Source organism: Mustela nivalis (assembly GCF_964662115.1).
Source record: "Mustela nivalis genome assembly, chromosome: 11".
Taxonomy (NCBI): domain Eukaryota; kingdom Metazoa; phylum Chordata; class Mammalia; order Carnivora; family Mustelidae; genus Mustela; species Mustela nivalis.
This window is the reverse complement of record NC_139030.1, coordinates 52,113,647-52,139,133: the sequence shown is the minus strand read 5'-3', so window position 1 is coordinate 52,139,133 and position 25,487 is coordinate 52,113,647. Positions and strand designations below refer to the sequence as shown.

General features: G+C 35.1%; 1 protein-coding gene across 1 annotated transcript in view; it reads right to left on the bottom strand.

The window, feature by feature from the left end:
* Positions 1-7,844: 7,844 nt before the first annotated feature.
* The window catches only part of SCN7A (sodium voltage-gated channel alpha subunit 7), an 84,526-nt gene continuing 66,883 nt past the window's right edge, over positions 7,845-25,487 (bottom strand). The window contains exons 18-25 of the mRNA XM_082689889.1: positions 22,892-23,065; positions 20,332-20,439; positions 17,722-18,000; positions 16,946-16,999; positions 15,993-16,157; positions 14,170-14,271; positions 13,620-13,890; positions 7,845-10,922 (exon numbers count right to left, since the gene is read on the bottom strand). Coding sequence (XP_082546015.1) covers positions 9,856-10,922; positions 13,620-13,890; positions 14,170-14,271; positions 15,993-16,157; positions 16,946-16,999; positions 17,722-18,000; positions 20,332-20,439; positions 22,892-23,065 — 2,220 coding nt within the window. The 3' untranslated portion in view covers positions 7,845-9,855. The remainder of the gene's footprint in view (positions 10,923-13,619; positions 13,891-14,169; positions 14,272-15,992; positions 16,158-16,945; positions 17,000-17,721; positions 18,001-20,331; positions 20,440-22,891; positions 23,066-25,487) is intronic.

Here is a 25,487-nt window from a genome sequence, read left to right as displayed (position 1 = left end):
TACCTCACCATGCACTGTTTTATGAATTTATAATAGTTTCCTTCCAATTCAGCAGTTGTGTAAGATTTGGGAGAAATCTGTACTGAGCAAAAGTGAAAGTCAATGCAGAGTTGGAAACTACTACCCATAAGAGCCATACAGCTAACAGAGTCTATTATAATGGGATTTCGTGTTAGATGGCTCCTCTCTTGACTGCACTGCTGTCTAACAATTTTCCTAGGCCTAAATGCAAGAGAATCTGATCTTGCTATAATGACATGGATTTTTTTTTTTTTTTTTTAAGATTTGGACCTTTGCCTAGAAATGCAAGGAAGAAGCTTGGGACATCACTTCAGTGTGATGCACAGGTTCTTTTGTGTTTGTTTGTTTTTTAGTTAAAGGAAACAAAATGTGATCTAATTGCTACTACTTTATGATTATCTGAACCAGGCGCTTCTATCTCATTGTTTATCATTCATTGATTATTGGCCTTACTTGTTTCATTACTGTTGATCCATCTCTTCACCCAGGTTCCAGTCGGTGGAAAGAAATATAAAAGAAGAGAATTCAGTTACGTGGTCAGCCTTCACTGGAAAAAGAAGTTGTAAAATGTAGTATTTATTCCAGAAGGCTGTGCTTAGCTAATAATTAAGAATGCTATTACCATAGAAGAAGGGGAGAATAAATTTGGAGGGACTAATAGTCATTTTTTACATACTTAGAGTCATCTTAACAGTGACTTAAGAAACCTTTATCTCGTCTAATGCTTATACTTAGAATAAATTTATTGAACAATTTTCATTGCCATGCCTTGAGCTGTCTGCTCAAGGATAGCAGGGGAGGTCACTATCTCTGTTTCGGGGAGGTCACTATCTCTGTTTCTGCTGGATAGACTGAAAGCTTTGAGAACAATAAGACTCAGTATCCTTGGTGATGGATTTCCAAGTGCTCAGGCTGGGTTGTGGCAGCAAAAAGTTGATTTTCTGGGCAGGGGATTCAAATAATTGAGACTTGAAGCAAGAAAGGAAGAACTGAGCTGAAACTAGTGAAAGTGTTGTTTGTTTATATCATGGACAGATATTAGTGTGTGGTCAAAGGCTAGACCAAGTCCCATGAACACATCACATTAGCACCTGTCGTACCTTTACCAACTAATAATTTGGGTTGTAATGTATACTACTTTTAATTATTTTATACCCTTTTTTCATGGTCTGTTGGGCTAGATTATAATTTTTAGAGGCCAGAGAGCCTATATTTTATTTTGTTTTTGTATTTAAGCACAAAACCTTGTAACTTGGCTTTTGGCAATAGATAAGACAGGTTATGGTATTGTTACGGAACACAGACTGGATCCTAGCCAAAAAAAAAAAAAACCAAAAAACTAAAAACAAAAAACGAAAAACCAAGCAGCACTTGTAGGCCTTGGAGGATCGGAGATTTATTTCATGCTAGCAGGACCAGAAGAGAGTAATCTCTCAAGGTCTGAGACCCGAACACGAAGGTGCTATTTTATACATTTTTACTTCCGTACCTGTGCCACTCTTGTGGCTGTGGCTGGTAGGGCTAGGGAAAAGCCTGCAATGGCCCTGGGGCAGGGACTGGGATTCCCCTGCTGGATTGGTCAGCCACCTCAGAACACAGATTTTTCTTATCAGTGTAAGAATTTTAACACAAAAAGATTTTGCATATTTTAAGATATTTGATATTAATTCAAATTTTTTTTACCCTGTATTTTACCCTTTTCCTGAAACTAATAAAAAACTATATTAATTATACTTGAACATAAACAAATAATGATAAAACACAAGTATTGTAGCATGTAATAACATTTCTTTTGTTCGTTCTTCTTCCTTTCTTTTTCTTTCTTTCTCCCTCCCTCCCTTTGTCTCTCCATTCTCACTCTCTCTCTTCTCTCGTTTTGCTTTGGCTTCACGAAGAGAAATGAGATGCAAACTTTCTCTGGCTGAAATTATTATAGGAGATAGGATTTGAGTTCTTTTAAAGTCTCAAAACCCACAAAAGGCCAAAGTTTAGTTGGCATATGGATCAAGGATAAGCTCTTATTATGGAAGAAAGTCATAGTACAAGGAAATAATTTGGGGAGACTTCAGCAAATGGGCTTATAAAAGGTGTGGGTAAGGTGTAAGGAGAAATCAAGGAATTCTGCTTCTAGGTGTGAAGGGGATGGGGCAGGCAGCATAGTTACCAGAAATCTCTGAAGAATACATATTAACTGTCAGAAAGGGTCCTTCACAGAAGGTGTGGTCACAGGCAAAGAACAGAAATGAAACACAGTAATCGAGGAAGGAGAAAGCACTTTTCTTCTGGTGCTTTTTATTGGCGAAACACAACCGGAAGTCAGAGGGTAAGAGAACCTACTGAAGCAGATGTTGTAAGTGAGTCTCTAAGAGCAGAGCAAGGAGAAGAAAGGAGAGTGGTTTTGGTGGAACACAGGGTAGATATCCAGGACAGCTGATACATCAATTAAAAAATATATATATATATTTTTTAATTTATTTGAGTGGGAGAGGTCCGGGGGGCGGTGGGGAGAGAATCTTAGGCAGGTTCCACACCTAGTGTGAGCTCCATCTCATGAACCTAAGGTCATGACCTGAACAGAAATGAGGAGTCAGATGCTTAACTGAAATGAAAGACTTAACTAAATGAAAGACTTACATAGGATCTAGTATTTCCCACATAGTAGACAAATTCCCTGAGTATGATGAAAAAAAAAAACAAAAATCATTCAACATACTAACAACTAAGAAAATCACACCTTGAAGGAAAAAAGACCATTAGCTGACACAATACTGAGATGAATCAGATGTCAAACTTATCTGAAAAATACTTAAAGGTATCCATTTTAACAATGCTTCAACAATCAATTATAAAGTCTCCTGAAACAAAAAACAGAAATTCTCTAAAGAAAAAACCAAATGGATTACTGAATTGGAAAATACAATAACAGAAATAAAAAACTGAAGAGACAGCTCAATAGAATAGAATGAAAATGACAGGAGAAAACCAGTGAACTTGAGTATACAACAATAGAATTCATCCAATCTGAACAACAGAGATGGAAAAAAAATCAATTGGGAAAACAATGAACAGAGCCGCCGGGACCTACGAGACAATAACAGAAGAGTTATCATTTATGTCAACACAATCCCAGAAGGAAAGCAGAAAAGAGGGGGGCTGAAAAGTTGTTTGAAGACGTATTGGCTGAAAATGTCCTAAATTTGGTAAAAGACACAAACCTGTAATTCCAAGAAGCTGAGGAAATACTGAGCAGGATAAACACAAAGAAATCCATGCCAAAGATACACCACAGTTAAAATTTTTGAAAAATAAACACAAAAAAATTCGTGAAAGCAACTAGAGGGAAATGAGTATTACCCGCAAGGAAATACCAATTCAAATGATAATGGATCTCAAATCTGAAGTCATAGAAACCAGAAGAAAGTGGTACGATATTTTTCAAGTGCTGAAGTAAAAGAACTGTCAGCTACAAATTCTGTATTCTGTGAATCCTTACTTGAGGAATGAAAGAAATAAAAATATGTTCAGAAAAAAAAAGAGCTAAAAGAATTTATTACTAGCACACATATTCTTTTTTAATGTTTAGTAATTACATTTTATTTAACCCAATGTATCAAAAATGTTATCATTTCAACACGCAAGTATAAAAATATTAAAGAAAAATAGAATATCTTCTTAAAGATTGGCTAAACAGAATTCTTCAAACAGAAAGGAACTGATAAAAGAAAGAGTATTGGAGCATCAGGAAGGACAAAGGAATAACGCAAAGAGCAGAAATATGGGTGTGTTTGAAGAACCATTCACTGCCTCATGAGTTTTAAAACCATATTTGATGATTGGAACAAAAATTATATCACCACAGGTACCTAGGTGGCTCAGTCAGATAAGCATTTGATTCTTGATTTCAGCTCAGATTGTGATCTAAGTGTCATGAAATCAAGCCCTGTGACAGGCTCCATGCTTAGCATGGAGTCTGCTTGAAATTCTCTCCCTCTCTCTCTACCTGTCCCCCCAACTCATGCACGTACTCTCTCTCTCTAAATAAATAAGTCTTTTAAAAAAAGTATAGCATCATCTGATTCCCATGACAGTGGTTCTTAAAAATGAGGAAGACAAAAAAATATAAATAATGTGGTTTCCACACTTCACTCAAAGTGGTAAAATGTTGATGCTAGTGAATGGTATAATTCATATATAGAGATTAGTAATACTCAGAATGACTATCAAAGATACACAAGAGATACACTTAAAAGTACTATACATAAATCAAGATGGAATCCTAAAACATGCTCCAGTTTTATGCAGGAAGGCCAGAAAAGAGAAACAGAGAAATCAGAAATAGAGAGATGAGACCAGAAGAAACAAATAGAAAACAAATAATAAATAGAAACCTTAAGAGCTGACATATTAATAATTATCTTGAATGTAAATGGTCAAAATACATCAATAAAATTGGATTAAAAAGTGTGACCCAGCTATATGCTACTTACAAGAAACTTGCTTCAAATCCAATGACATCTGTCTGTTAAAAGTAAAAGGATGAAAAAAAAGAAGACTGCCCTCACCAATGTGGGCAAGCATCATCCAACTCATTGGGGGCTTGAATGGAACGAAAAGATGGAGGGAAGGGTAAGTTCTCTTTCTTTGTCCTTGAGCTAGGACATTCATCTTCTCTTCCACTGGACATTGGAGTTCCTTTTTCCTGGGTCTTGAGATTACTTCCAAGTCTTACACCAGTGCCTCTCCCTACATTCTTTGGCCTCCATCTTGTAAGAGACACACCATGACTCCCCTTGTTCTCAGGCCTTAGGATCTGGATTGAATCATACCACTGACTTTCCTGATTCTCCAGCTTGCACACGGTATACTGTCGCATACCTCAGCCTCTGTAATCCTGGGAAACATTTCCTGTAATAGTAAATTTCCTCTTATAAATCTGGATACAGGTATTCCTGGCTTTTCTAAAGTTTGAGTTGCACCAGTTTGCTTTTACATGAGTATCTGTTCTTGCTAACCAAAAGAAATCCAAAGAGGATTTTCACTTTTATGAAAAGAAGAAAGGAAATAAAAAATTAAAGGAAAAGTGAAAATAGTGTTTGTTTTGCCATAAGCTGTTATCCAGGCAGCAAGAGTGGCTGCACCAAGCTCCTTCTCTAGAGCTATACTCAGCACCTCAACATCAAACTGCCATACCTTTGAATTGTATTTGTGAGCATCCACACTTTGTTTGAAATATCTTGTGTATCCGTTAGTTACACAAAGATCTAAAAAAGCTCAAAGGTTATTTTTTTGGGTTTTGGAATGATAGAGTTTTTTTTTTTCATATAAATTAGTGGTAATTACTTCTCCACTTTACGTCATTTCAATTTATAAAAGATTTATAGGAACACTCTACTTTTGGAGAGTGGGACAAACATGTGTGTTCTATTAGTTTTGCTTCTCTGTAAAACCCTCACTACTACCTTTTTAAGGATAAAGTTGACCTTATTTATCCCTAAACTGTTGTGTCTAATCCCTAGGTGTTCGGTAGAATCTTACAAAAACAAAAATGGGAAGAAGAAAAGAATGGGAAGAATGATGATGAGATTTTACATGATTGGGAACTCTGAATTTATGCATCATTTTAAGAAGTTACTCTCATGTGATGTAGTGTAACTGTCCCTCAGAACAATGTATTACTTAAAATATAACCCATGGAAATTTTACGAGTTACCAAGCACGTTTAGATAGAGCCTCAAGAAAAACACATACTGGCAACAGGTCTCTGGGAGGAGAGGACGATATACGGCCTTGAAGCAGAGCAGCTGCGGATGCCCGACTAGCTCAGGGCAGAATGCCGCCTGCTTCAGTTTTCTGTTATCCACCCCCCCCCCTGCCAAGAGCACCTGTGGCTAATTAGATAAGTCCTCTGAATGTGCTTATGTGCTTGCTCGACTATAAACTTTATACTGCTTGATCAGACATATTTTGCCCTTCTTCTTGTTTATCTACTAAGCATATGATTAATGTTTGGCCTTCTTTGGCTCTTTTGTTGATTACCGTCTATATATCTAACAAAAGCAGGGCTGAGGAGTTGTTTGGGGGCAACAGTCTTTTTCTACTATTGCCCCCTACTCCCTTTCTCTTGCAGCCGACTTGTTTGTGCCTCATTCTTCTCCCGTGCACCGTCAGGAAGCAGCAATGTAGATTTAGAATCCAGGACTAGGGGTGTTGTACCATCAGGATGGTTCATAAACTAGCTGGAATTGAGAGAAAATACTTTGAGCTCATATGTGCTTTTGAAGTTAATGAAGATAGGAGATTCACTTACAGATAAGGAGAGGAGTTAAGTGTCTGACCCTGACAGTGTTAGGTTCTCTAACATAAAAGATGAAAGTTCCCCGGAGAGTGAAGACTCATTCACGGACTGGCGCTCTTCATTAACTGTTAGAATTAGAATGTAGACCTAGAATCACTGCAAAGAACAGTTAAGGGGGATTAACCAAAGGACTAAATAAAGCATGTCCGGGAAGGGATCAGGGTTCTCAAAGTATTCTGCTCTAATTTTCCATCCAATCTCTGGGGTAGATGTTTTATCCCATCTTTAATTCTTCTTTCTCTTTATAGTCTAGTCTGAAGAACCAAAAGCTCGGAACCAAAAGCTCAGGAGTTCATCTCTGTATGAACTCCTTTTCTTAAAAATGTCTCTGTTGACTATGGTCACCTTCTTCTCTAATTGATAAAATCTTTCTTTATCTTCCAGGGTCCACTTTACTAACTTCACCTATAATTTTCAATGTAGAACCCATCTTCTTTCCTGAATACATACTGCAGTTTACACCAATAGTATACAAATGACCAGGTATTATAATTAGCTGTTTTCTTTCAGTAGTCAGCAAGTTCTCTAGTCTCAGCTGTATGTATGTATGTTTTATGTATGTAAGTATGAATGAGTATGTATACCAGTTCTGGGTTTACATCAGTATCTAGCATACAATACCTATTGAATGAAAAACTTCTATTTCTTTATTCCTTGTGTCTTTCTTTTTTCCAAGGGTTGGCTCTACTTTTAAAATTCCCTCCACCAAAAGAGAGATTGAGAAAGAGAGAGGGGAAGGGAGAGAGAAAGAGAGAGAGAGAGAGAACTTATCTCTCTTCAACAACTTAATTCATCTTAAACTTTTTCTGCCTTTAACTAGGTCATTTATTCCTAGACAGTATTGTGCATAGGAGTCAAATATTAAGGCTCTGAAATTAGACCTGGTTTGGGGTTCTGGTCTCATTGCTTACAAGTTCTGTGCCATATAGAAGCTCTTATAACCATTCTAAGTCTATTTTGCTCAGCTATAAAATGAAAATTATCATTTCTTCATGAGTTGTGAATGCTACATTCATGCATGATAAATGCTTGGAGCAAGGAGGGGCATAATAGTCTGCTCAATAAATGGTAGCTATTTTCAATATCTTTAAAACCATTTCAAAGTATATTCATTATATTTATTAAAAGGTATAGAAAGAAATTTTTTAAAGAAGCACAACAATCAATTTAAATTCAGCATTATCCTCCCTAAAGCAAAATCTAAGTAATACTGAGATATATATCTAAAAAACCAATGACTTTGATAGGAGGAGTACTTTGTAAATTTTGTCAGTGTGTAAAGGTCTCTGTTAAGCTTACTACAATTATTTTACAAAATTTTTTGAATCCAAAGGAAGCACAGTTTTGAATTTTGAGCCTGAATGAGTAAGCTTTAATGTGATTAGGCTCATTTGAAAAAGTTCCTATCATACAAAATATACAAGCTGACTTATTAAACAAACAAACAAACAAACAAAACAAAGCTTACTGTAGTTAACAGGTTGTATTTATTATTTTCTATAGTTTCTAAAAAGTAGAATATATTGTAAGACTTTGTTAAAAATAATTCATTACACAGTTTTTGGAAGGTTAGTGGCAAACATGGTTTACAAGTAAAAGATACAATTTTCAAACTAAAATCAGTTAATGGTCTTGAATTTACAGAAGCAAGTTAAGGTTAAGTTTAAATATCTGAAGCAGTTTCTACATTAAAGCATTTCTAAGAAATAGAAAACTAAAAAATTTAGATCAAGCACCAGCTGTCACCATGTCACCAAGTTAACACTAGTTCCTCACTGGTCCCCATCACATGATGAAGAACGGGAGGAGAAAGGGAAGGAACACTTATAGAGAGAAACAGAACCCTGAAATTACATTTACTTAAGGGTTCCCCCAAAGGCATCTTGGTCAGGTTAATACATTTCTGAGGGGCAGAAACAGGCTATAGAAGTTAAGGCTCAAGATCATGCATTCATAATAAAATACAATTACTGACATTTAGGTGACATTGAATGTCATACAACATATTTGAAGTTTGCCATTTAAGTCAACAGTACACATATTTTCTTTCCAAATCCTTTAGGATTTTGTAGGCACATTGAAATCAATCTTTATACAAAGGGAACAAATACCAGAATCTCAAACTACATGGATACAAGTAGCTACATGTTTGTGATTATGTCAAAAACCAACTACTTGTGTCTACCTTTTAAATACAATTTCAATAGTGAAAATTAATATTTATGATTTCAAGTTTTTCAAACGCAAAACCTTTTATAGGAGGTATGTGTGATGGATTAAAAACAACAAAAACAAACTTAGAAAGATAAATGAGGAAGTGAAAACTAATTTGTATATACTCATATTACATAACACCACCAACAACAAACTTACACTTCAATCTCCTATTCAGGTTCCTCACAGTTTCAGTGGTCATTTTCTTTCTCTGAGTTATAGAGAACCACAAAGTACAGTGGAAAGTATTTCAAAGTGGACACAGTTTCCCAAGCATCAAGACTCTGTGAAAATCCCTAGACATAATGGCAACCCTTGACTCTTCTAAATCATATTATGACTTTCATTTACCAGATCATACTACTCAATGTTACATCACTGATAAATGGTAAATATGATAAGATAATACAGGAGTCTACTAACAGTTTCTATATCTATCATTTTAGTAGATGTATACTTAGAAAAAGTATAAATGTGAAAAAAATGAGGAAAATGTAGGCAATAATTATAGTTACCTTTATGCTTCTGACTCTCCGAATTCATTTTTTGAAGAGCTAGCTAGAGCGTAGGCAGAACTAGCCAAAGAGATGAAAAACCAGGAATCCAGAAACAATCAAAGAATATGAATTCCCAGTACCAAAAATAAAAGAAAATAAAAACGAAAACCAAGGCTCCGGTCAACCAAACATGGTTTGGATCAGCCCAAGAATATCTGTGGTTGATCTCAAAGGAACTTTCTAAGAATAGCCTTTTTCTCTATCCCAGTTGGCATCTCTGTAGTCAAGTTTATGATTTAATGGCCTGTAACACTGTTATTTTTTAACACCATCCCACCTTAAGAAAGTACTTATTGTATTTGCTTATTTGTAACTAAGTCCTACTAATGGTGACTTAAATCCCATAAAGTAGACATAAAATATACAAGGAAGCCCCTTTTGCTACCAATCTCTACTATCACCTCCCAGTCCTCTAGAAGAAGCACACACCATAAAAGCCAGAGAGAGAAAATAAGCATTGGATTATCAAATGGCAATTGTAAGCCATTTTAACTCACTGAAGCGATTTTTAAGGGGTTGTCTTGGTTACACTGGATATACAAAGGTAAAAAGCAAACTTGACATGGAGTCTTATGAACATAAGCTTAACTTCCATGGATTGTAAACAGTTGATAAGTAAACTCTACTTCTCTGATCTTGGTTATTATTTCTGATTCAAACTTCTGACATTTTTAGAACATGAAGAAGATTAAAATGTGGTAAGTGGGATTAGATTTGGCTTTGAATAGTTGACTTTTCCTCAGCTTTGTCAAAATAGGCTTTTTCTGTGGTAGCTTGAACTTCCTTGTCATCATCTATCATATGAATATCTGATGTATTTTTATCATTTTGCCTCAAGCGGTAACTTTTATAAGCACGTTGAATTATGGTTGCTGAGACTGCCTCTTGTTTTCGTTTCAAAGTAGTAGTAATCGGCTCATATGTGATCTTAAAAGGGTTGGCTAACACAAACCCTGATTCCATCTCTGAAATCATTTTCTCCATCCTCACATCTTTACCCATAACTCGCTTTGTTAAAGCAAGTAAGATGTCAAGGCAATGAATTCTGTCCCCAGCAGCCATGGGAAGATCCATGGCAACGAGCTGCCCCTTGTTTGGTTTTGCCATAAAAAGAGGAGGGTCAAGGGCAGCTGCAAAGTCTGAAAGCCTGCTAGAGTCTATATACTGGGTCCTATCAGGATCAAACCGCTTCCATACCTGGAAGAATTTCCTAAAATCATCTTCACTTAATGTCTTGGCTTTTTTTTTAGAAACAATATTTAAAAATTCCATGACAACAACAATGTACATGTTTACTATGATCAGCCATGATATGAGGATGTAACTGACAAAATAAATAATTCCAACAAAGGGGTTGCCACAATCTCCCCTAACCTGAGTCCCAGGGTTAATTTTATCAGGATCACAGTCAGACCATTTACTGTTGAAAATTGCATTGAGCATCCCATCCCAGCCAGCAAATATTGTAACTTGGAAAAGACAGAGCATACTGCTGCCAAAAGTTTCAAAGTTGGACACATCATTAATTCCAGCTTCCTTTTTAACATAGGCAAAATTGTACATTCCAAAGATGGCGTAGACAAACATGACCAGGAAGATGAGAAGACTGATGTTCAACAATGCTGGTAGAGACAGCATCAAAGGGAGTAGCAGATCATGGAATACCTTTGGTCCTTTCCCAGGACGCAGGATGTGGATAATCCGTGAGAGTCGTATCAGTTCCATAATGGAAGGAGACACGAGGTAGTATCCTACTGTTATAGGCAGAACTAGTTCTTGGTGTGGGAGAAGATAAAACAGGGAATAAAATTATTTAAATGTGATTATATTTAGAGAAATATAAATTGTTTTATTTCATTTATTATTTCAGTTATTTATTTCAACTATTTATTATTTCAATGACTATTATATCATTTTTTTCTAGATGTTAAGATCATTTTATTAATCCTTCCCAAATAACAGAACATATTGAAAGTGGGGATTACCCAAACACTAACTGTGGCAATTTTCAGGGTATTTACCAAAATTTGGAAGAGAACTATTTGCACATCATCTTAAGAGTACTATAGGTCAAGTATTTCTGGAATCACAAATGGCATGATTCCATAATATAGAACATTAGTCATGTTTTTTTCTGGTGGTAGTTGTTAAAGAGTTCAATCCAGGCTTTACTGGATATCTAATAAAGGTGTCATGCAAATATGCAGAGATGAACGACTTGACTTTTGTCCTTAAAGATCTTATAATCTAGAGAATAGAAGTAGATATTTAAAGTTATTATTGTGCAAGGTAGAAAGTCTTAGGTGATCAATATAATTACAAAAATGTTTGGCATTCCATGATTCACAGATTATAGTTTAATTTATTTATTTCATAAATAGTATTTGGGTCCCCAGCAGTTTTAAATAGAATTAAGTAAATGAGTCCTGGCATAGAACTTTTTTTGTAGCAGTTGTGGTTAGATGAGGGAACTATGGAAGTGAGAGCTACCACTATAAAACAAGGTAAAGTTACAATTACCCTGGAAGTATAGGGCATATGTTCTCTGGAAGTACTGGAGACAATGAGGCTCATTTAGAGTTGAAAAGGTGGGGAGGAGAGAATCCCATGAAGCTTCTAATTGAGATGGTATGTTTGTTGAATCTGGAAGGACCATGTCTCATATTTCCCTTCAATTTGGTTATTGTCGATGACAACATTCTCTCTGACATTCTATCTTACCTATATCTTCATCTCCACTTTGTTAGAGCGAATCTTCTACTCTGACTCAAATTGTCACTTCTCCTCACAATCTTCCAAATTCTTCCATTATGCTAGACATATCCCCATTTAATTGTAGACAATTTTTTCTACATCCTCATCACTACATTTTCTTTACTTCCTTTCTTATCTAAAATCTGACTTTATCTTAAGGATACTATTTCCCTTGTAACATTGTCAACTGCAGACAGCTCTTTCTTCCCACGCCGTATTTCTTGGGATTGAAAAATGGAATTACCAAGCATCTTTCATTCTTTCCAATGTGATTTCTAGATACTTTAAGTCAATTTTATAAAGAAAAAAAATATTTCTCTCCTGACACATTGTGGATCATGCCACTGAACTATATACTATTGCCTACCATTTCTTGGCTCTATGATCTACTTATTCCTTCTCATTCACACTCATTGGAGACTTATTAGTACTTGGTTCACTGTTGCCCCTTCCACCCCAACATCCACCATCAGCAACTCATTGAAAGGTCAGTTTCTTCTTCTTTGACTTTCTTAACTGCGATAATCTCCATCATTTTACTTTAGTCATATGCAGCTACGGCCACATTCTGGACGCAGGATTCTTCACCTTCTGAGATTTCAAAATCAAACAGCTTTTTCTTTGTGCTTTGCTCTCCTCCGAGATCTCTGATTCAGTAACTCTCACCTTAATCCCAAATGGCTTTTTAATTCCATATTCCTCTATTTTCTTCCTATCAGCCCCTTCCTACTTTTATGTACTTTGCTTTCAAGCTTTTTGTGCTTGTCTATCAATAGGCAGACTGCTTCTACCACCAAATGAAGAGGTTGAATTTTCTGGAAGCACAGTGGGCAGATAGTTTGTCCCCATTTTCCCTATTGGTTATATAGAATATGTTTGACACAGTTAACATTTAAATATTGTCTCTTGTGGAGTTTACATTCTAGTATGTGTCTTATAGGGAGGCAGAAAATAAACTTTTCCCTGCCTAAAACATTTTTATCTTAGATTCTTTACTTGGCTACCCCTGTATCCAATAAGTTTCAGTTTAAATTTTGCTTCCTCCATGCAATTTCCTCTGACCTTTACTTACTTACTGTTAGGTTCCCCTCACTCTTTTGTGCCACTGTATCACCCTATGCTTTTTCCGTTATCACCTTAATAGCACAACATTATATATGTACTATTTAATCATCTGTATCCCTTACTAGGCTGTCAACTATGTGCATATAGGGATTATGCCTACCTTATTTACTACTAGATTCTTTGCATATAGCATAATGTGTATTCACAAAGGGGATAATCAAATATATTTGTTAAATAAAAGACTGAGGTCCCCAGGGTAAGAGAAAACTGGCGACAGATTCATTAAAGCCTAACACTCTAGTGCTGTGAAAGTTGTAAACAGTTTTAGAGATTAGAGAAAAAAGAATAGGGACTGTGAAAGGTTATATCATGCTAAGACATAAATCTCCTTCTAGAGCCATCCTAGGAAATTCTGTATGTGATACACTGAAAAGGTGACCTCTGAAGTAAAGTGTATGTATTAATTCAACAAGTATTTTGAATATCTTATAACTGTCAAGTGTGTATACATGTATGAATGCAAAAATTCCTACTGGAATAAGGATCCCTTCTCTGTTTGCCTGTTTGCCTTTGTCTGTATCTGAGGACACATTTAGTATAAGAACTTGCCTGAATTATTATTATTATAAAAAAAAATTGACTAAAAATCTTACCTATAACAGAGAAAATGACCACCATAAAATCAAAAATGTTCCATCCAATGGTGAAATAGTTACAGTGGAAAGCAATGAGCTTCAGTACACATTCTCCAGTGTATAGTATAATAAGAACTAAGTTAATCCAGCAGAGAGCAATGTTCATATTTTTACTCTGTTCATCACTTTGTATCATAATAGTTATTGCTTGAAAACAGATAAGAGCCATAATGATGGCATTAAAAACTTCACTTGTTACCAAGTCGAAGACGAATCCTTGGAATTTATTCTGTGGATGAAAAAAAGAAAGGCACAGTGGCCTTATTAATAGCTTACATATACACACATATTGTCTGTAGAATTATAATTTCCCTTCTAGCATAAACAGGAAAATAAGTGAGGGGCCAAGTTTTTACCAAACTATAATTATAGTGTATGCAGTCAAAACAAACAAAAGACCATCCAAACTTTGTTAAGGAACATATTTTTAAATTTTTCCAAGAGCATTTGTGAAGAATTTCAAAAACATGTTTTCATTTTTAAAAGAGAATATACAGAAGAAACTTACTCCTGGGCGCCGGATTGTTTTTTGAGACTCCTCACTCAACAGCCTTCTCAGTGCACGGGATTGTTTCTTCTGTTTGACTGTTACAAAGATATTTGAGCCTCCCTGGTAAAGAAATGAAAGAAAAAGATATTAAAATCACACTGAATCTAAATTTTACCTTATCATTAATAGGCATTTTGGAAAGGTTGGTAATTACTGATTTGATCTTTTACAAAGGGCATAAGGCAATGATCTAAATCACATTTAACTACGTCTGATTTTTTACACACAAATCCACACTAAACACATGTAGAATATTGGGTAATGACACATATCAATTATGTTCTGATGCACTTTCTTGTAGGCAGTCAACTCTTTTTCAACTTTTCATTCTCCTGAGTCCTACCTCATGTTAAACAGAGATGAAGGAGAAACAGTGGGGGAAAAATGGAAAGGTTTGCTAAGAAAAATTGAATTCCTAAGCTAAAGATAAAATTGGTTTGTACCTTCTAATAGCAGGAATAAACCAGAATTGGTCATTTATGTGTTTTTATAAGTCCATATATTACTTAATTTTCCAAATAATGGTTATCAGATGATATTTTTATACTATTATGCCAACAGCACCTTGTGTTTACATCTTCATAGCGCCTTGTAGAGCTTATTTATTTTTGTGTTCCTAGTGCTAATTTTAGTATCTTATACAGAATGTATAGAGTGAATAAGAGGTAAATAGTTAATGTGTTCATCTAAAAATTAGGAATTATTACTTCCCTAAGTCAGGACTCAGTCACTTAAATTAGATGAGAGTCATGAATTTGAAGTCCAGAAGCAAATCCTAGGATGTTATCCCATTGGGCTGAAGTCTCAAGAAGCTGAAGCATCCATTAGATGCGTAGTTGAACACTGTTCTCCTAATCCCATTTGATTATCAGAGACTGAGTGGTTTGTTTACCAGAGTCTGCACGTGGCTGAACTTTGATGACATGGCCAAAATAGAATTTCAAAACTAGACTATTCTTTTCTTCAACTTTTTAGAAGGTCTCCCTACACCTCTAGAGAGTAGATGTCTGTGGTTAAAATAAGCAGACTTAAAGGACTTTTGAGGCATTTGCATTTGTAGAAGCCCTGAAGGAAATCTTGTTGGAGATGGTGTCAGTTGGATGTTTGCTTCTGTCTCTGAATTGTTTCCTACTCTTTTCAAGCACTCCTATTTGGGTCATATATTTAGGATTCTCTCTATGTCTAGCTGGAAAACCTACTGCACTGACAAAGATGTCTATGTTGGTTATGACTCTGAAGTTGTGAACATATCAGAGAGTAAAAATGTGTAGCTTATTTTTCTTGAACTTCTTTACATTTTTTGTGCAGACATACCACAATATTACTTGTTTGTCAGCATGTCATTTTTTACAAACATATATATAGAAACTTTAAGCCTTTAAACTTTCCCATTTACATTTGAATATAGAAAACAATGTAGGGACGCCTGGGTGGCTCAGTTGGTTAAGCAGCTGCCTTCGGCTCAGGTCATGATCCCGGTGTCCTGGGATCGAGTCCCACATTGGGCTCCTTGCTCGGCAGGGAGCCTGCTTCTCCCTCTGCCTCTGCCTGCCATTCTGTCTGCCTGTGCTTGCTCTCTCCCCCTTTCTCTGACAAATGAATAAAATCTTTAAAAAAAAAAAAAAACAATGTAAAGATGAACACTTTAACAAAATTTGTCAATATGCAAAAATATCAACTTATTTTTTTTAGCTAAGTACCAAATAAAAATGATATCTAGCTGAATCCCAAACTAATTATTTAAAGAAATTTTTATAAATGTGCATGATTTTCTCAAGCACTAGTGAACAAAAAATATTTGTACTTATCTTTATTTTATGCGTGTTGAAATTAGCAATAATAACACCAATCAGCATACTCAAAGGAAGAAATAATCCAATAATAATGAAGTTGATAAAGTAACAATACATGTAGATGTTCTCTTCAAAATTAGGTTGCCTATTTACCTAAAAGTTAAGTTAAAAAATAAGCAAAATAAGGTAGGGCATAGCAGATTTCTTAGGGCATAACAGATTTAGGGCATACAGAAAATATTCTCTATGATATTATAATGATAGTTATATGTCATTACACATTTGTCCAAACCCGTATAATGTATAACACCAAGTGAACCCTAAGGTAAACTATGGACTTTGGGTGATTATGACGTGTCGATGTAGGTCCATCCTTGGTGAAAATGTGCCCCATTCTGGTGAATGGCATTGATAATAGGCAATGCATGTGTGGGGACAGTGGGTATATGGGAAATCTCTATGCCTCCCTCCCAATTTTGTTGTAAACCTAAAACAGCTCTAAAAAGCAAAATCTTTAAAAATAAGAATAAATTAAAAATTTATTGTTATACCAAGTTTTTAAAACATATAATTTATAAAGCAGTTTACAACAAGAAAAACCAACAGTTCTGCATGAGGTAATGTTTCCACTTTGTTCTTTGGTGAAGTGGCATTATCGCTTTGTTTACTTGGATTTTAAAGTTTGCTGCATTGGTTTAATAATTGTAATGGTCAGATAATCCTTCAAATGGGACTACTGGGCTTCAACCACTGTGCATAGTCCTGGGAGGATTTCATTTTCAGTGACAGAGTCAATATGAAATGCATTTAATTTCTTTCTAACATAAGCATTTGATTTTATCATGTTATTTATTCTGTTATTGTTGTTACCCTTTTCTTGAATTGAGAAAATAACTTTGCCTTGAACCTTCACAATGGCTCCAAGATGATATTGTACTTACACCAACAGAATCAACTGCTGAATTCATAATAGCAATCCATCCATTAAACGTTGCCTGTAAAAATGGCATGTTTTTAATTCTTATGCAAATAAAATGTAAAACTCAATTTGTTATTAATATAGTAAAACTTGATTAGTAAGGCTGACCACATTTCAATATACCATGTAATTGAGACCTTTATAATTTTCATTATTGCATTTATATTGTCTATTAACACGAATTTAAAACCACTTAGCTTCATTGTAGTAGCTTAATTGTAGTTGATAATAAACTACTGTAAGATAGTAGAAATAGAAAGAGGTATATAGATAAATTGTAAATAAATACATGCTGCCCAAGTGTCATTTTTACTATACTGCTACACATGTGCTTTTCTATGGGGGAGGTAAGACAAGTAAGAACAATTTATCTCCTCATTTCTGTTAGATGTTGGGTGACTGAGGAGCCATAGCACTAAGTAGGAATAAAACAATAGTACCCTGAGCTGGACCAAAAATTGTGACCCTATTACCTTATCAATGATGACAGAAGTAGAAATAGGTTTCCAGTACCTGCCATCTTCCCTGTCAATTCTACCTTCCTCTGTACTTCCTTCTCCCAGCAGAGCAGTGTCTGTGTTTCCAAACAAGGCTGGTATCGCATGTCCCATATCTACTAATAATTGCTAAAATGTGTTATAACCAATTCTAGTACTCAACCACATTTTGTTCATTTCCACCTATAATATGAATGAGCAAATAAAAACATCTATTTTAAAAAATCAGAAGTGAACTTACCACTTGAAGCAGTGAAAGGAAACCGTTTCCAACATTATCAAAGTTCAGTTTTGCATTCTCCCATGGCATGGATTCATTAAACACAAGGCTTTCGCACTGACTCTTATTCATGACTTCAGATATAGGAAACCTTTCTCCACTTGTTGGGTCAATGCATTCATAGAACTTGCCAGCAAATAAGTGTACTCCCATGATGCTAAAAGCCAGCCAGATCAAAAGGCAGACCAAAAACACATTCAAAGCCGGTAAAGTTGTTGTTATCAAAGCTCTCACAACCACCTGGCGTAAAATAAAAAACAAACAGGTAAAATTTAGGTAAGAAATGTGAAATCACTTTAATTGGAAATACTAAATGTAATGTCATATAGAAATAACCCCAAAAAGGCCATCGTTAAAAATTCAATAGACCACATGCCAGTATTTGAATAACCTAAATAATAAATTTTAATTAAAAAATAGACATTAAAAATTCAGATGGTCTCAAAATTTTTGTACTAAAGGAATCACTAAAAGGCAATAGAATTGATTAGCGAAATAATTATTTCACTGATTCAACACATTTATCACTTTCTTGTATAGTCAACCAAACCTGTGTGACTATCTGTGTATGTATTAGCTAGAAAATGCATAAAACGAGAAAGAAACAGGCCTACATCTAAGTCTTGGTGATACTAACTTTTGGAAGGATTAGCCTACAAAGCAGACACTGAAGTGTTGGAAGAAGTAAGAGGAAGACCAAGAGATCACTTATCAGTGAAGTCAAGGCAGGAGGCTACGTCAAGAAACACTGAATGGGCACCTGAAGCCTGCAAAATCAAAAACCACCTCACAGCACCACTCTATGTCCCTGGTGAGTCACTCCAGAGTGAGAAATATGGGAAATAAATCTACCCCCTCAACTCGAGTAACAGTAATAGTCTAGAATCACCGTTTCCATTTCTTCAACTCCCTTCTCTCTTGAATATTACAATCGGAATTTTATTCTTATCACTCCACTGTAGTGGTTATGGCAAATGTAAGCCAGTTCCTATAGCCAACAGAAAATTCCACTCTTTGCTATTTCTTCATCTTTTCCTTAGCATTACACTTTTGACTCCTTTCCTCCCGATCTCATTTCTTTCTCTTTTTTCCATGAGGCACCATCAATTCTCTGTGCTACAGCTCTATCCTTCCTTCTCCCAGCCATTACTAAATCCATATCCTTTTTGCTGTGTTTTCTTGCTGATATTCCTTAGTCTTCTGGATTTGAATAAATATTTTAACTTTTAACTGTGCTTTCAGTAACACTTCATTTTATTTCTAAAACTAAGCCACAGATCCTTTGTTGGCATTTTAGATATTTTGAGAGGCCCACTGATACCTGTAATGAAAAAAATGCTATGCTTATGAGAAAATACACTTATGTATGAATAAAAGCAATAGATACAGTTGACACAAATATTTCAGTAATGAGAGGACCAAGACTGGAGCTTATTAACTATAGCAGACATTAATTTTGTAATCATGTGACTTCAATGATATATTTTCAGAAATCTTTCAGAATCTTTCAGAACCTCCAGAGGTTAAGATGAAGCTTAAGATCTGAATCTGTAACAGAACAGAATGGAGAGCCCAGAAATAAACCCAGGCTTATATGGTCAATTAATCTATGACAAAAGAGGCAAGAATATACAATATGAAAAGACAGTCTCCTCAATAATGGTGCTAGGAAAAAGGAGCAGTCACAAGCAGAAGAATGAAACTGGACGCTTTCTTATACCATTAAACATAGATAATTTTCTTATTGGATTTTATCTATATTGACAATGTGGCATTCTGTAATATTACGCAAATAGACATGTTAATGATAAGTAATCTTTGCAAATGAAAAATGCAAGAAAACATTGATGTATGATTACGACATGAAAGGTGAAATTAGATTTTTGCTGCTATTTCCACACACAGTTGATCACTGTATATTACATAATTACACTATGTGTGGTGGTCATCAACTCTGTTTTCTTCGTTGGGTCAAGCCATAGCAGGTGGATTTCCATCATAGGCCCAAAAGATTGAACATTAGTTGTTTTTTGTGGCTCAATCTATGAGTTTTACTCACAGTGCTCAGAAGAGATTTTAACATGTTGGTGAGGGAGAGAACACAAGAGTTCGTAGTTTGTTATGTGTGACTTAAAAAAAACTAATTTATTTTAAAATCACTTGTTCAGAATAATTATTTAGTGTGTACAATATTCCTATAGCTTTAAACAGGTAGGTGATCAAAGTTTCATTTTCTGTCAGTTATATTTTCAATATTGAGATAATTTTATTAATACTCATAGACATCCATGTAGGTTAGAATGGTATTACTTTTTGAAACTTAATATTCTCTCCCAACTATTAGGGGTTTTTTTATCTTATTTTTATGATTTTTCATATCTTATGAGCAATAAAGACCTAAAATCTTAATAAATTTCTACTATGCCTTCAATATATTAAAATAGTAGAATGTAAGGCTTTTACATTAATATTGTTAATGATGCAAATGAGAAGACTATGAAGATTTAATTTATAGAAATTCAGTAATTGTAAATAAAAATCTACACATTAGCTTAGAAACTTTTTTCTTACCTTCATTCTTTCAAACTGAGATAGAACTCTGAGTGCCCGAAGGAATTTAATGGAAGTAAGTGGTTTGAATTCCTCCCGAGATTTGCCTATTAAACTCAGACAAAACACCTATATATATTTAAGGAAAAACAGAGTGAATAGGGGGCTTAATTTTTACTTAATCGAAACAATCTGCAAAATAAGCTTTGCATTTATTATAAAAAAGATAAACAGTTCAAACCTTACCAAGAAGTATGCAAAAGATTTAAAGTATATTTCCATATATCTTAACAATGACTTATAGAAATGTATAAGAAAATAGCTTTGTGGTAAAATTATTTAAAAAAACATAAAACAAATATTTTCTGGTAGTAGGAATATATATTATTGAGATAAATAAAAATTTGTGTATTTGACATACATTATGATTAAGGGTGAATATTTATATAAATTTTGAGTTTGAAATTAGATTAATAGTATACTAGGCATTCATAAAAGCAAAATTTGGAATGTATTTACATATTAATTTATACATAATTATTTAAGATAATAGAATAGGATTTCAGAGAAGAGGCATCAAGGAAGATATGAATATTTTTAGGTCCAAATACAAATTACAAATATGTATAGAAAAGATACTAAGGTGATATTTTAAAGTAAGCATATGCATGAAAATCATTTGGGGTTGGGGCACCTGGGTGGCTTAGTGGGTAAATGTTTGACTCTTGGTTTCAGCTGATGTCATTATCTCAGGGACATGAGGTTGAGCACCATGTCTTGGCCTCCATTCTTGGTGTACAGTCGGCTTGGGATTCTCTCTTTCCCTCTCCCTCTGCTCCTCCCTTTGCTCTCTCCTTCTTTCTCTCTCTCAAATAAGTCAGTAAGTAAATAAATAAATCTTTAAATAAATCTTTAAAAAATCAATCAGGATTAATAAATATTAATAGAGATCAAGCAAGATGGTAGAGTTGATTGACTTTTATAGTATCTTCATATTTTCTGTATTTTCAAGACAGCATAAATGAAAAATTTGTTCTTTCTTTTTTTTTTTTTTTAAAGATTTTATTTATTTATTTGTCAGAGAGAGAGCGAGCGAGAGCGAGCACAGGCAGAGTGGCAGGCAGAGTCAGAGGAAGAAGCAGGCTCCCGGCAGAGCAAGGAGCCGGATGTGGGACTTGATCCCATGACGCTGGGATGATGACCTGAGCCGAAAGCAGCTGCTTAACCAACTGAGCCACCCAGGCGTACCAAATTTGTTCTTTCTTATGCTATACTAAGAGATGGTCTGAAAGTGAGCTTTGAAGTAAGCATATGATTTATGTAAGTGTGGAGGGATGTGGAACAATGACTAGGAAAGAGGAAAATGGGTTGAAAGTATATCGTGATTTTGTTGGAGCAGAAGGTTAATTTGGAATAATTTCTTTAGAAGCCAGAGACCAGATATTGTAAGTCATCTTCTTTATACAGTGAGAAGCTTCAATCACTGCTTATAGGACAGGAACCATCTGTTCAGTCAACAAAAATTACTGAGTACCTATTATGATACATGAATTGTTCTAGGCATTGAGGATAAGAAGAGAACCATATTGGGAAAACAAATTTTCCCTAAAGGAGCTAACCTTTCAGTGGGGCAAGACAAACAATCATAGAGAATAAACAATGACTATCAATTAATATATAACATTAACAGGTGCTGTGGAGATGAAGAAAGAGGGAAAGGACAAGGGAACATTGTCGTGGAAGCAGTTTTAAATACAGTAGTGCAGAAGGACCTAACTTCAGCATTTTTATTTGAGTAAGTGGAAGTGAGGTAAGCCAGCCAAAGTTCCAGGTGGAAGGAAAAATAAGTGAAAAGGTACTAAGATGGCAGTCATTCTGGCATACCTAAAGGCCTTTAGGAACATCAGTGCTGATGCAGCAGTCTGGGATGGGGAAACGGAGAGTAGGAGGAGATAAGACTGGACCATGTAGAGACTTGTAGGCTTTGATTGCACAGAGTGTAGCTTTTTACTGGGAGTGAAATGAGGTGCTTATTGGAGGGTTTCAAGAAGAAAAGAGACTTGAGCTGGTTTTGATTTTACAACAGTAGAATGCATGTAGTTGCTGTGTGAAAAACGGAATGAAGGTGTGCGGTGGCAGAAGCCTGGATCTTGGGTTGAAAAGTGTTGCACTGATCCAAATGTGAACTTTTGGTAGCTTGGATCAGTGTGGTGATGGTGAAGGTTGTGGTAAGTCATCGAATTTTGAATATATGACTTAAAAATTGAACCAATAAAATTTAAATATTTTAGGATACTGATGTGCACTGATGTGTAATAGGCCTATTCTGTTAGTAGTGGGTTCATAGGTGATTGTTAGAATAATCCAGGAATGAAATGTTGAACTTTTAAAATATTAGGATGAGAAGAAAAGGACAAATGTTAAGCACTACAAATGAAGATACAGGGGATTTTCGTAACTTAAAATATACAGAGAGAGAGAAAAAAAAGGAAGATACAAGTAAATGCAAGAGTTAAGTGAGGATTCGAGTAAAGATGGAAATCAAATAATGAACGTTTAAATTTTTCTTTAAAATACGTACCAGAACAACCATGAAGTCTAGCTTGTACCAGCCATTAGTGAAATAGGCTTTAAAACCATATGCCATCCACTTTAGAAGCATTTCCAGAATGAAGATGTAAGTGAAGATCATGTCAGCATATTCTAATAAGATTTTAATAGTCTTTCTCTGGTCAATATAGATATCCTCAAAAGCCTGTGGGTAAAAAAATTTAAGGATTAGTATACATGTAATTTCTTAAAAAATCTTTGGCATAGGGAGGAATGAAATGCCTTCCCTATTAAGCAGATGGTGAGTCAAGTCATAGGTTATTGTTTTAAGGGCTGGTTCACTTTGCTTGGATTTATTCACATAATCTGTATCATTTTCTGATCCCATGCCCATAGCAGACGTCATTAATTGGTACCAGAACTTCTTCTTATACAGACTGAACTTCTCTTCAGTCAGTTAATCATACTTAATATAAGAGGTGGAACCTTTACTCACATCGGACTGGTTCTGATCTCTAATTCCATGTTGTCAACTCACAGGTGCATGCTAGGTGCTAATACAGAAGTAGAGATTTTTTTTTTAATTTGTCTTCAGATATCCACACTGCTATTATAAGCAAAGTCATAAAACTTGCACTGCCACAGAAATAATCAGATAAACCAGTGGAAGCACATGAATAGGAAATAAAACGGTAATCATTTCTCCCAAGCTTCTTAGATTTAATAGGTCAACATTAATTTTACTGTGGAGGAATGAAAAGTCTGACAATGTCATTTAAAGCAATTTCATGTTTTTCTTTTAGCACTGAAAAAGGCAAAAAAGTACCAATAATGCCAGGCAGACTTATATCAAAGTGCATTCAAGGTCAAAAAGTAAATAAGGATAAGAATAATCATATACAAATAATGGTGTGATTCTTGTAAGTCTAACATTAAATAAAAGTAAATAGGTCAGGGACGCCTGGGTGGCTCGGTCATGCTGCCTTTGGCTCTGGTCATGATCCCAGGGTCCTGGGATCGAGTCCCACATCGGGCTCCTTGCTCAGCAGGGAGCCTGCTTCTCCCTCTGCCTCTGCCTGCCTCTCAGTCTGCCTGTGCTTGCTCACTCTCTCCCTCTGACACTGACAAATAAATAAATAAAATCTTAAAAAAAAAAAAAGTAAATAGATCATGATAGTAGAGTTACAGTTGAACCAATTATGGAGTGAAAGTGTCTATACAAGCAAATCATAAATATCTAAAATGATTATAAAGGATTTTATTATATGTATTTATTTATTAAATAGTATGTAATACAAAATAATATGAAAATATTAAAAAGTATCCATTAAAAAAACATTAAAAATGGGCAAAACTAAACTATTGGCAGTTGAAGTCCACATACCAGCTACCCGTGTGGAGTGTGGAAGTAATTGTTAGGGGTCAGAGTATGTGGTTCTGGAGTCCTGATAATGTCTATTCCTCAAGCTAAGCGGCAGTTACACAGGTGCATTCATTTTGTAAAAATTCTTTAGCCTATACACTTAGAATTTCAACACGGTTCTTAGTATCTGTGCTAAATGTCAATATAAAGTTTACTTAAGAAATGTATTCAGTGTAAAGTCTAGTTCCCAGCTGTGACTCTATCTTCTCTGCTCTGTGATTTCACAATTAACTATTGCTGTGTATCCTTCTCTGATCCTCTTTAATCAAATACAAGCAAATAATATACATTCTATTTTTCTTTATTCCTTATGTAAAACCTAGTATGCCTCATTCAGTATTAACTAAATAAAACAATTTCAAAATAAATGAGTGACAGTGGGAAACATGAATGTTAATAAACTAACAGATACATTTTATTCTAAATCTTCCTTTTTTCACTTATTACTGTACTTTGCAATATCAGCATGCTTTTGTATTTTTTTTAAAAATCTGTTTATTTATTTTAGAGAGAGTAAGAGATCAGGGGATGGGGCAGAGGGAGAAAATCCTGAAGCAGGCTCCCTGTTGAGCAGGGAGCCTGACCTCAGGCTGGATCTCAGGGCCCTGAGATCATGACCTGAGCTAAAACTGATTTGGTGGCTTAACCGACTGAGTCACCCAGGCACCCCAGTTTTTTTTTTTTTTTTTTTGGTCTGGGTATGAGTTTCGTTTACGTTATTCAATTTTAATTTTAATTTTTTATTTTTTATAAACATATATTTTTATCCCCAGGGGTACAGGTCTGTGAATCACCAGGTTTACACACTTCACAGCACTCACCAAAGCACATACCCTCCCCAATGTCCATAATCCCACCCCCTTCTCCCAAGCCCCCTCCCCCCAGCAACCCTCAGTTTGTTTTGTGAGATTAAGAGTCACTTATGGTTTGTCTCCAGCTGCATGATATCCCACAGGGAGATTGTACTACAGCAAATTTAAACAGTCACTTATTATGGACTGTTTTTGCTTTTCAATCTTTTTCTATTACAAAGAATTCTTCAGCGAATAGCCTTGTAAATGCCTTTAATACATGCTCAGCTATTTATAGGATAATTTCCCAGAATTAAGGTTGTTGGCTCAATAGGTGAATACATTTTTGGTTCAAAGGTCGTTGAAAGTATAGATAGCAATTCTCTTTCCTGATTGAATTGGTACCGAAGTAC